The sequence below is a fragment of the Miniopterus natalensis genome, chromosome X (assembly GCF_054644295.1).
Source record: "Miniopterus natalensis isolate mMinNat1 chromosome X, mMinNat1.hap1, whole genome shotgun sequence".
NCBI classification, from domain to species: domain Eukaryota; kingdom Metazoa; phylum Chordata; class Mammalia; order Chiroptera; family Miniopteridae; genus Miniopterus; species Miniopterus natalensis.
The window spans coordinates 6,335,530-6,348,051 of record NC_142103.1 but is presented as its reverse complement, the minus strand read 5'-3'; the positions used below and the strand labels follow the sequence as shown (position 1 = coordinate 6,348,051).

At 37.6% G+C, this 12,522-nt stretch overlaps 1 protein-coding gene across 4 annotated transcripts in view; it reads right to left on the bottom strand.

Moving 5' to 3' along the window:
- ARHGEF6 (Rac/Cdc42 guanine nucleotide exchange factor 6) overlaps positions 1–12,522 on the bottom strand; it is a 102,016-nt gene that overhangs the window by 26,996 nt on the left and 62,498 nt on the right. For all 4 annotated transcript variants that reach the window (XM_016216552.2, XM_016216553.2, XM_087813340.1 and 1 more), the window contains exons 8-11: positions 11,479–11,574; positions 10,027–10,149; positions 3,498–3,636; positions 393–452 (exon numbers count right to left, since the gene is read on the bottom strand). In XM_016216552.2, coding sequence (XP_016072038.1) covers positions 393–452; positions 3,498–3,636; positions 10,027–10,149; positions 11,479–11,574 — 418 coding nt within the window. The remainder of the gene's footprint in view (positions 1–392; positions 453–3,497; positions 3,637–10,026; positions 10,150–11,478; positions 11,575–12,522) is intronic.

Genomic DNA, 12,522 nt, shown 5'->3' with positions numbered 1-12,522 from the left:
ATATGAAAAGAATAAACTCACACCTTTTGGCATAAATAGATGAATCCAGTATTGATGTCAAACAGTGAATGACAGGTTGCACCAACATAAGGTGAGCAACACGGGGGTAAAGACAAAGAGACTAAAGGAAACCCCCCACCTACACAGCAATGCTTAATGTGGCAGAGACTTCAAATGTGAGTGCTTTATACCCTCAGACTGGCAACCTTTCTTAGGTAAGCATGATTTTTGGAAGACAAAATTAAATGAAACAATCACAGCAATACTGTCACTAGAGCTTATTGTTTCCACTCTAAAGACCTTTGCATAAGGAAAGAAACGTTACACATAAATTACTTTTTTAAGAGCACAGCATACAAAATGGAGAATTAAAATTTTAGAGCATCACCTACCATGAGCGTTTTGAATGCTACGATGGCTTTCAAAATATCCTGATGATCTGGATGTGTGTCCTATTAAAGGAATACATTTTAAACAATATTAAAGGAGAACAGATCAGCGGTTGTCAGGGGTTAAGGGTGGGAGGAGGGTGTGGCTACAAAGAGACAGAAAGAGGAAATTTTGAGAAATGATGGAACTGTTCTGTATCTCAATAGTGGTGGTGGTAACACAAATCTATACATGTGTTAAAAGTCATAGAACTGTACACCAAAAGAAAAAAGTCAATTTTAATGTATGCTAATGTAAACATTAAAAAGCAAAACAGCATTTGAGCATTTGGAATCTCAGCACCTTCAATTATTAGGTGATTAAGAAATTAAATCCTGACTGCATAACAGTTGGTTAGAGCATTACCCTGATGCACCAAGGTTGTGGGTTTGAGTCCTGGTCAGGGCACATGCAGGAAGCAACCAGTGAACGTATGGATGAGTGGAGCAATGAATCAATTTTTAAGCCCTGGCCACTGTAGCTCAGTTGGAGCGTCATCGTCCTGTATACCAAAATATTGCGGGTTTGATCTCCAGTCAGGGAGTGTGGGGCAGGCAACCAATTGATGTTTCTCCCTCTCTCTCCCTCTCTCTCTCTCTCCCTCTCTCTCTCTCTCTCTCTCTTTCTCTTTCCCTTCCTCTCTTTAAAAGCAATTAAAATTTTTTTTTAAATAAATTAAAACAGCTGGTAACACACCATTATATTTGGTAACAACATCCTAGGTGTAGTTATTGAAGCAAAAGTTCCCATTTCCTTTTTTGCTGTTAATAAATAATAATTGTTTGAGGGTGGACATTATTAGTCACATTATTAGTCAATGACAAGAGATAAGGAATTATGGAAACAGAGTGGTGGTTAGAGAAAAAATCAATCCAATCTCATCTCCTAAAATACTTTCTCTTTCAGCAGACTCAAAATGGCAAGTGGGGGGAAAATTTCAAGTTTTATACCATATGTGCCCTCTTGAGCAAAGTTATTACATATGGTCTGTAATTCCACAGTACTTAGAACCCCCAAAAGTGGACAGGTTGAAAAATAGCTTTTAGAAATGCACATCTCCATAACTGTTTATGAAGGGAAAGCAGAGCCTCTTGGGGGTAGATGTACACCTGTATGGGGGTATATAAGCTGTAGATATGTATCTAACCTTGGAAGTATATGTGTACCTAATCTTTGGAATTCAGCTGGAGTAACGGGAAGACAATCTGCTGCTCTGGGTGATAAAGTACAGAGCTGAACAGACTAAGGGTCTGACCCAAGCCCCAAACACCATTGTTTAATGAAAGGAAAGGTTGTATTCTTTTATAGTTAAATTTATCCTTACCCAAATCAGCTGATAACTATAAAGTTCAAGGTCTACTCTTGCATTAACCAGCAGCTATACCAAACAATCAGAAACCTGGGTCAAGTGTCTTGCCAGTGGTGAACTAGCGCTAAGGGTGTGTATTATCTGATGGTGGGAAATGGAAGACAGCCAAAGCAGGTGATGGAAAGCAAATGGAGGCAGGAGTAGAGATGGGCTCTGATACAAGGAAGGCCAAGATAGAGGATCCAAGCAGTAGGAGCATCTGGGGATTTTTCTCTCCAAAGTACATGTTTATTAGTAGTTCAGCACTGAGCAGTAATAGAAATTGAGGCCACTAGTGTCTGTATTTTTGCGATAAGCAAGGAGGGGCAAACCTCAAACGGTTCAGTGAGCTGGTTTAGCTTTTGGAAAGGCAGCCAGAGGTCAACACCTTCCCAAGCCCTAACTGAAATTTCATTCCGGCGGGTCTTACTATTCGCTCCCCACTGCCTCCAGCTTTCTGGCAGGTCAAATAACCTGAGAATGTGGTTTTGCTCAGAGTAAATGCTTTCAATCCTTACAAATGCTGACAAGACAAGCAGTGTGCAAACTTTTTCTTTAAAGATAATCAAACCCTTTAAAACCTCAAAACCTTTCCCCAGACACAGGAAGAGCAAGTAGGGTGAGTGCAGCCTCCCCCAGCGGGCCCTCCTTTCCGACCTACACCTCAAACCCCTTGTTTGATTGGGCAAGAACGGCTCAAGAAGCTATTCCTATTATTTGACTCTTGGTTAAAAAAAAAAAAATTCAATTATCAGGCCTCACTGAAATCTTCATATTTAGAAAACATTATGGCTATGCTATAGCTGTGGCAAGTTAATTGTAAGTTTATAAACAAAAATGTGAGGGGATCTTGATGTGGATGTATGGATGCATAGAGAGATAAAACGAATACTGGGCCCATTTATTAATCTCTAAGGAAACACAAGAATCTTCCATTATAATCCAGAGTCAGGGAGCTGAATGACCACAGTGCTCTAGAGATAAATATTTCTGTCTATATCCCAGAATAAAGTTGGTTCATATATCAGAACACAAGATTTCTTGGTCGGTTTTGACTGAACCACCATCTACAGATGAGAGGGTGGAAGAAAACCTAGGTCAACAAGATAGCAGAGGCTTGAGGGAAGTAACAGGACCAAGGCTGGGAGGACAAGAGGAGGAGGAAGAATGATCATTAATATTTAGTAGTAAAGGGTGGAGATCTTTCCATTATAGGATGAATAAGTTCATGGTGATTATAGTTTATAACATTGTATTGTATACTTTTGCTAAGAGAGCAGATCTGAAGTGTTCTAGCTATTTAAAAAAAAAAAAAAAAGGTAACTTGTGAAGTGATGGATGTGTTAATTAACTTGATTGTGGTCACCATTCCATAATGTATATGTGTATTAAATCATCACTTTACACACCTTAAAAAATCATGTTGTATAACCTAATATACACAAGTTTTGTTTGTCAATCATACTTCAATAAAGCTGGAAAAATAAATAAAAATGCATAAAAAGTAAAGGCTCTTCCAAGGGGGAAAAAAAAAAACGCCCCCTTCATATTTTGCTGCATAAAAAGGAAAAACTAAAAGTCTGGAAAGAGGGAAGATTGGATCAAGTAAATTTGGAAACTAAGGCTTTTTCTGAATTCCACAGCAAGGCTAGTTTGAAGGCAGACTGGAGCAGAGACCCATACTTTGTACATGAGCTTAAAAAAGCTCACCTTCCCTTACCTCCATATGCCGTTCCAATTCTTGCAAGAGAGTAACATACTTCTCCAGTCGCATGAATGGTTTGCTGAGGCTTGTTGTTAAAATGAGGATACCTGGGCTGGATGCACCTTGGTTTTCCATAAATTGCTCCAGATCATCACTAGCAAAAGAACAAATACAGTTCGGTTACTGCTTAATATTCCATGCAAAAAAATGAAGCAAGCATTATTTTACAGTATTTCACACAACTGAAAACACTAGCCCAAATGCTGTCCATTTCATCTTAACTCAATTCAATAAACCTTTATTCAGTTCCTCTATGTAATCAGCATTGCACACAGCACTGGGGCTACAGTGGTGAGCCAGGCATTCATGAACACTGGCTTCATTTACCCATCCAGCAAGTATTGCATCTACTAAGAAACAGGTTCCATTCTCTGCTGGGGATACAGCGATGAACAAAACAAAAATCCCTACCCTTAAGGAGACTGCACCCATGAGAACAGGGCATACAGTCTATGAGATGACTTCAACGTCAGGTTTTAAAAATGAGTTATTGGCTGGTAGGGGCCAAGGGTAGCAAGTCCAAGTGCTCGCTATCACTGGAGCACCCACTTGTAATGTTCCAGAGTCAAGTCCTAAATTCAGATAGCAGCATGTTGGTATGACTAGTTACAAAGTCACTTAGCCTAGGATCTGAAACCAGTATAGCAAGCTACCCAAACAATTTGGTTAAAAATAAAAAAGACTGTATTAATAGTTTATGAACTATGTTCTGTAAATATTTTATTCTGAGTTTGTACTTTCTCTGCCCTTTAGCACCCTGTGGATTGTCTCTATCAACAAGATATTAAGCCCCAAGGCTGCAAAATCATTTTAATATACATTTAGACAAAATATAATTAAAGAAGAATACCTACTGCCTAACTGACAGCATATTTTCAAACTTCTGCCTATCACTTGACCCCTTTACCTCCTCAATTGCCCGTGCACATCCAGTCAGTTGCAAGTCTTATATCTGCTTATCCCTTTGCATTCCCACTATCACTGCCTTAGTTCAGGCCTTCTCATCTTATCTGGTTCGCTTCAATAACCCAAGTGGTCTTCCAGGCTTTTGCACTTCTGACCCATCCTGTAGACCACCATCTTCATCCTGTTGCTTTCCTACTCAAGAACCTCTGATTGCCTATGAGATCAAGTCTTAACTTTTTAGACTTCTAGTGGCCCCACCAATCCTTTCCATTACTCTCCAACAGAAACCCTCAACTACAAAGTGACACATCTTTATGCAGTGGTTCCCAACTGTGCTGCCTTGCAATAAGTTGTGAAATGTGTTCAGTGAAACTTGTTATTGCTATTAAATACAAGGAGGGTTGGGAATGGGGTGATGCTATTTTAGCAGTTTTTTCAATCTTGCCCCAAAAGCAGCTGAGGGGAGGGCACTGCTCAGGACTTGGAGTCATAAAACAGATTTGCTGGCCCTGTATCAGTGACCTAGCCTCAGCTGACTCATCTGTAAAATAGAGATAAAACCTACTTCCTACTAAAATTGTGAAGATTAAATACTTGGGGTTTGTAAGGTTACTATTTCATGCTAAGATCTGTGCATGCATTGGTTCTTGTTTAATATCCACAACATTTCAACACAGGCGTTATCCTCAGTTTACAGATGAGAAACTTGAGTGTCAGGAACAGTGAATAACAGCAAGTACATGGCTAGGTTGGGGCTCACACCCAAGTGTGAAGTCAAAGCCTCAGGTCTTTCCATGACATCACACTGCTTCTGTATAGGAAAATATTTTATAAACTTTAAAGTAGTCATTAGCTGCATTTTTATTACTATTATTATTATTCCTTGCTAAAATCACATCTTTAAAAACTACCATTAAGCTAGGGTTTCCAGCTTAATGGAAGTTTAATTAATGTTTCATTTTTCAACCAAAAGCATAAAGTGCACAAAGAGGTTTAAAATTTGACCATATATAAGATATAATTAAAAAAATAACTGAAACTTGGAGAGTGCATTTGAGTACAAATATAATTTAGAGAAAATCACTTTTCCTAATTTCTTTTCAATTTACTAAATAAGTCTTACTTTTTTCTTTCCAAGTAACTGCCCACATCCTCAATGTTCTACTCTAATTTGTATAAAGGAATACAACAATTAAAAGCAAATGCTAATGTGTATGCTGTTATTACTTCCCATGCAGCATTTGAACTTCTAGGCTTATTAAGTATTATAAAAGAGTTTTTAAATTTTTCAATATAGCATAAGACCACTGGTTATTGGAAAGAAAATAACATTTTACTGCTATAATTGAAAAATAAAATTTAAATAAATAAAGAACACTTTACTCCTGCAGCTGAAAAATTAAATTTAAAAAAGGAAAGAACAGCCCGGCCGGGCATGGCTCAGCGGTTGAGCATCGACCTGGGATCCAGGCGATCGGGGTTTGATTCCCGGTCAGGGCACATGCCCAGTTGTGGGCTTGATCAATGGCCCTCTCACCATTGATGTTTCTGTCTCTCTCTCCCCCTCTCTTTTCCTCTCTCTGAAATAAATAAAGACATATTTAAAAATAATAATAATAATAAATAAAAAAGGAAAGAACATTTTACTAGTGCAACAAAAGAACAAAACTATCTTATAAAGCAACTGTGCATTAGGGTAAAGCGTATAAAAAATACATTTTAGTATATAAATTTAGTATATAAATTAATATTGCTATACACAAATATATATACAGGGTGGGGCAAAAGTAAGTTTGCAGTTATGAGTACTCAACAGAGTTTATTCCTGTATTATTTATTATTATATTATTTTCTATATGAACAACTGTAAACCTACTTCTGCCCACCCTGTATACCAAAGAACAATCTGTCTTTAAAACACAGTTTTTCATTTTATACAACTTGTTTGAAATGTGAGTTAAGATTTGCTTTTCAAGCTTAGTATGTTCTATATGTGACATGACAAAAGAGAAGCGTTTCTCAATGTATAAATGTTGTTTGAAACTCAACATACATTTATCTTATAGAATTTATGGTGGATGGTGCTCTGGTATGTTCTGGGTTAGGTTGAAAAGCTCAAGAAAACAATCTTACATGATAATATCACTACAGACCTTAACCATCTCATGTAACCGAGTTTCTGTGGAATCTCTGCATAGATTGCTACTGTGAATAATGATAACTCTACCTAGAATAGCTAGAAAAGGATCAGATACTTATTTCCCCTCCCTACCAGCCTTTCATGGGAATCACTGTGGCCTGGAAAGAGGAGGTGAGGCTTGAGGAGCTGGGAGGCCCGGGCCTCTGGCCAGTGGAAAATTCCAAGGATGCCATTCAGTTGGGTTGGGTGGATATCTATTATCCCTTTTTTATTTATCCAGTCCCAGAGACTAGGCTGTCTGCAGCTTTTTTGTCCCCACTTTTTGTTTGTGTCCAGTCTCACTTTTTTCCTTCCCTGGTTCCTCAAAGACAGAAACAGAACAGAACCTAGTCTCAGAATTTTTCCTGTGCTCCTTGTCCCCAAAACAAAGACACAGTGATAACAGAGAGTTAATAAAACTAACAAGAGGAAAAGTACACAGTGGTGTTTGTGGTAGTTGCTGCAATAGAGACAGAAGGAAGGGCCAGATCTGTCTTAGCACTAACTCTCTCCACTTCTCTTATAACTCCGGGTCCTCCTCCCTCATGTAAAGAATGGATGTCACTCTGAAGCATGGGGAGAAAGTGGGTATTTTTGTAAGGGAGAAACATGAGCTACAGCAACAAGCCAGAGGGGAGAGAGAGGGGAAATCCCGAACGACCTCACCCAGGGGATAGCAAAAGACTGCGGCAGCCATTCAAATATATGTAAATCTGAGGACACAGCAAGGCTGGAGTCTGATTGTATATACAAATTCAAATAAGGCATTACTGAATTTTTTACAAGGCACCAACAAGCAATCATACAATGTGAATTAAGGATGCATGGTTTCTCATTGCTAATTGCCACACATATTTCTGGTATGATACTGCCACCTGCAGGCCAAAAGGAAGCCATTCAACTGACTGGTCTGCTCAGGCTCGAAGTGATTTTCCTGCCTCGTAAGCATCTACTGCTTCATCAAGGAAGGAACAGAAATCCACCAATGTTTTTATTTCAGCTGCAACCTTCTTGTAACACAGGATTTTCATCTGAATTTTCTGTGAATTTCATTCAATTATGCTTTGCCTCTACTATGTCAGCATAAATTAAAGATGCATGTAAAGTAGCTGAGATTATATTAGAAGCACGTCCAAGGAAAATCCCAAGTATTTTCATTGAATTTTCATCCCTTACATGTAAATAAAACAGCAAGATAAAAATTCAGTTCTATGGGACTCCAGTGGGTCTTCTACTATTTCTAGGGATAAGTCTCAAAAAACATCACTAAGCAAAATAGAGCAAAAAGGGTAAAATAATTCCCCCAAAAGTTGAGAATCTTTAAATTAACATATGTAACAAACTTTAAATCATAAAGTTTGAATAAATCTCTATTGTCATTTATAAAATTAAATTCATAATATGAGTGAATTCAGTCAGTAACATTCTAGCACACGGAGCTACTGTAGAAAGTTCTCTAAACACTACAAAAGGCTGCTGTTTGAGGGTCACCATTTCTTCCTGATATTTATCCAGAATTGCTGTTCTCAGACTAAAAGGAAAAGAATGTGCTTGTAGAAATGGGAAGCTAACACTAGGGGGATCTCTTTATATTGGTATTAAAAAATTTGCCATTATACATGCAGGATGTTTACACACCCATCACGGGGAAAATGCCCTTAAACCATTTTTTCTTTATTGAAGTTAGATAGTAATGTATGAACATATTCTTGGAAATGGTAAAAACAAATTCAGGACTGTGTTTCCCTCTGATGGGGGAGGGAGGAGCAGGAAATATTGGAGAGTACATACAGGACTCCAACTGCAGCTATAATTAAGCTGAATGGTGGGTTAGTGGATGTACTTTATTTTATCTCTGTTCTATGTGTACTTGAAATATTACATTTTTTCTGAAAAGAACTAGTAGCTGGTAGAAGATGAATAAAGTAGAAGTGGGGAGCGGCAACAACTACCTTGTGTTTTATGCTTCGGACTTTGTATACATATTTCATTTAATCCTCATACCAACCCTACAAGGTAGGTGATTTACCCTCATTTTACAAGTGAGGACACTACAGGTTAGAAGTAATCGGATTACCTTGTGTAACAAAAGTTCTAGGTGGCAGAATTGTAAACTGACACAATATTAAAGTGGTAAAAAAAAAAAAGTTTACACTGAGATCAAGGAGCACCATAAAGGGGCTTAAAAGGAAATGGTGAGGAGTTTTACTATCAGGATAGTGGCATGAGTTGCTCCATGGACCCATTTCCCAGTGAAACAAGCATAGCTGGTAGAAACCATAAAAACAACCATTTAAGCCCTAGCCAATTTTGCTCAGTGGTTAGAGTGCCAGTCTTCGGACTGAAGAGTCCTGGGTTTGATTCCGGCCCAGGGCATGTACCTCAATTGCAGTCTCCATCCTTAGCCCCAGCCAGGGCCACGTGCAAGAGGCAACCAATCGATGTGTCTCTCTCACACCGATGTTTCTCTCTGTCTCTCTGTCTCTCTGTCTCTCTCTTCCACTCTCTCTAAAAAGCAATGGAAAAAATACCCTCGGATGAGGATTTAAAAAAAACAAAGGAAAAAGAAGAAAAACAAACATTTAAAGTCTCTAGAAACTGTCTAAAGGCATATGATACATGAAAAAACATTTATTCAAAAAATATTTTTAAAAATATTCTAAAACTCAGGGAGAGTTCAAGCATTTGAGCCATGACCTGCTATCTCCCACTCTCCTTTCTTTCCAGCTCAGCTTGATACAAGCTCCATTCCAGGTAAGCGTGGCCTTCCTTTCCCGTCAGCTCCCAATCCAAGGACACAATATCTCACTAGCACCTTTCCATGTTAATAGCTGTCTTTTAGCCATAACACTGTCTGAGACTTTCTCTACCAGAGAAAGGAAAACTGAAAAAGAGATGAACCTAGGCAGTTTAGCTAATTACCAGCAACTCAGATAAAACATTCATTGGGGCAGGGAAAGGTTAAACCATTGGATCTAAATAGAATTTTACTTCAGGAACACCTTCCCCAATCCTTCCCTCACCCCACACTAAGTTGATACCATGGTGCAGTCTCACTGCATCCTTTTAATTACCTTTTGTAGACAACATGTTTACAACATTTAATTTCATGCCTGTGTTTCCCTCAAGATTCTATGCTCCACGAAGGGAAGGACCTTCTCTTCCTTGTTCACTACTGTATCCCCATCAGCTAGGACAGGTCCTTGCACATATTAGGTGCTCAGTAAATTATTTGTTACATTAATAAACACTCAGTTCATGTACCAATAAATCGATTCCCAGAAGGATGAATGGGAATAATCAAGAGTTCGACTGGAGACCTTGGGTTTCCAAATGAGGCAGTCCTAGGAAAGAATCTCATTGTAAAACAGCTTATTTGGGGAAGTGTTAATGATTCACCTGTGCTGGGTGAGTACATTTACAGCCGAAGGATGATTTGCACAGTAAGCCAGATACATGGATTTAAAATGAGGCATGAGGTTCAGTAGACAACCTCCTACTTTGTGTTGATTTTCTGGAAATCTGTAGGTAAAACAGGTGAAACACAGAATGAAAAACAGGAAACAGGGGAGAAAGGACGATGATTCTAATGAATCCCAGGAACATGCAAACCTTTCAAATTCTGCCAAAGTTAAAAGATAAACTATATTACAACCATTTTATCCACAAAATGCAAGCTTTTGACTATTGCTTTAACTCTAGCCACTAAACACAGGCCAATACATAGGGTCAGATACTTATTTGGAATCAGTAGGTAGGGTTTTCTTCTAAAATGCTTATTTAAATTATAATATTCAAATTTTTAACTGAGCAAGCTAAAAATACTCTTGGCTAATTTAGATGAAGTTTGAGTACAGACAAAACTAATCAAGTCCAAAAAGAAGTATTACATAGTCTTGGTGGCCTGGTAGTTGATAGGCAGGGTGGTCTCAAGATTTTTTAAATTAATTTTTTAAATTCCAAGCCACCTGTATTCATTTATAGACAAATCAGAAAAACACAAGGAAGAACAAAGTACTCAGAATTCCACCATTCAGAGATATCTATTATAACAATTTTGTCATATTTGATGGGTTTTCTTCTACATGTTTCTCTATAAAATGGAAAATAAAGATCACAAGTCTAGTTTGTAATCTGCTCTTCTCACTTAGTGACCATCTTTCCATATGAATAATCTGGATCCTTATTAGCATTTGGAGTAGCTTCTTGGGTCTCTTTAGTGTGGGCTCTTAGCATCTTCAGTATGTGTGTACCATAAAGATCAAGAAACAGGCAATCACCTAAATTTCCCTGTAGATGATGAAAATCACCAACTTCTCAAAAAATATGCTGTTTGGAATATTAATCCTGCCACAGAAATATACTGCCTGATGATAATTACAGTTCATTCTGTTTTGGTTCACATAAAGATATATTTTCCCTTTTCCCATTTTTCATATCTTTCAACTGTTAATATAATAGACATGATACCAGGAGTAAATAAGAGAGAAAAACAAGCTTGTGAAACTGAATGAATAATCTGAATAACTTTTCCAAGTAATTTACAATGTACAAAAGAAAATATCTAATCGATGTCAAAAGCATCATCTATAGTCAATTGAGACCTTATCTGTCTCTTATACTGACAAGAAACAATAAAGGGATATGATTTTAAAATAAAATCAAATAAAAAATACAACTAGTGGTTTGACACTGGACCATCACCTGGTGCATCCTCTCTGCTCTGGGACAATTTATCTAGGTTTTATCAAATGCATACATATAAAGTGCCCCCATCTAAGACAATAGTTAAAAGGAAAATAATAATAAAAAATGTTGCTAGCTATCCTTATAGCAATATGCAACACTTACTTTGAACATTCTTCCAAGGCTTGGCAGAGTGTCTGTTGAAATGTGCACACTTCCTCGAAGTTCCCCAATAAAGATGTAAACTCCACAGTACTCAGACTGGAAAAAATATATATATGTAGTGTCAGTGAATTGAACTTGAAGATGACTCTAGTTATCTCTCTCTAGTCCAGTGAGCTGACAATTTTGCTAAGAAGTAGCAAATGAGTCAAGGGAAGCAATCTGTATATTTTAACTTTTGCTTTTTAATTTATGCCAACTCTGGTTTTAAGCAACTTTCTAAAGCTTCTTTCCTTGATTTCCCATTTCTATAATAAGAATAATAATCTTAAACAAAACAAGCATTTATAAGGTATTTTATGTGTTTATCAGGTATTTTACAAAACAATGAGTAAATGAATAACAAGTGTTTAACATCTAAGTGTCTACAGAGAATAAACTGGTGGTTGCCACAGATGGTGGGTGGGGGTAGACAAAATGGGTAAAGGGAGTAAAAAGGTATAAACTTCCAGTTATAAATGTCATAGAGATGTAATGCACAGCATGGTGACTATAGTTAATAATACTGCACTGCATATTTGAAAGGTGCTAAGAGAGTTCTCATCACAAGAAAAAAATTTCTGTAAGTATGTAGGGTGATGGCTACTAACTAGGCTTATTGTAGTAATCATTTCACAATATATACATATATCAATCAAATCATTACACCTTACACCTGAAACTAATACAATCTTGTATGTCAAATTATACCTCAATTAAAAAAAAATCTTAGCATCTTAACAAGTAAAATACATCACAGATGGGGATAAATGTAAAAACTTTTTTTTAATGTTTTAATTTATTTCACAGAGAGGAAGGGAGAAACAGAGAGAGATAGAAACATCAATGATGAGAGAGAGTCACTGATCAGCTGCCTCCTGCACGCCCCCCACTGGGGATCGAGCCTGAAACCGGGGCCTGTGCCCTGACCGGGAATCGAACCTCAATCTCCTGGTTCATAGGTCGACACTCAAGCACTGAGCTATGCTGGCCCTAAAAACTTTTGAG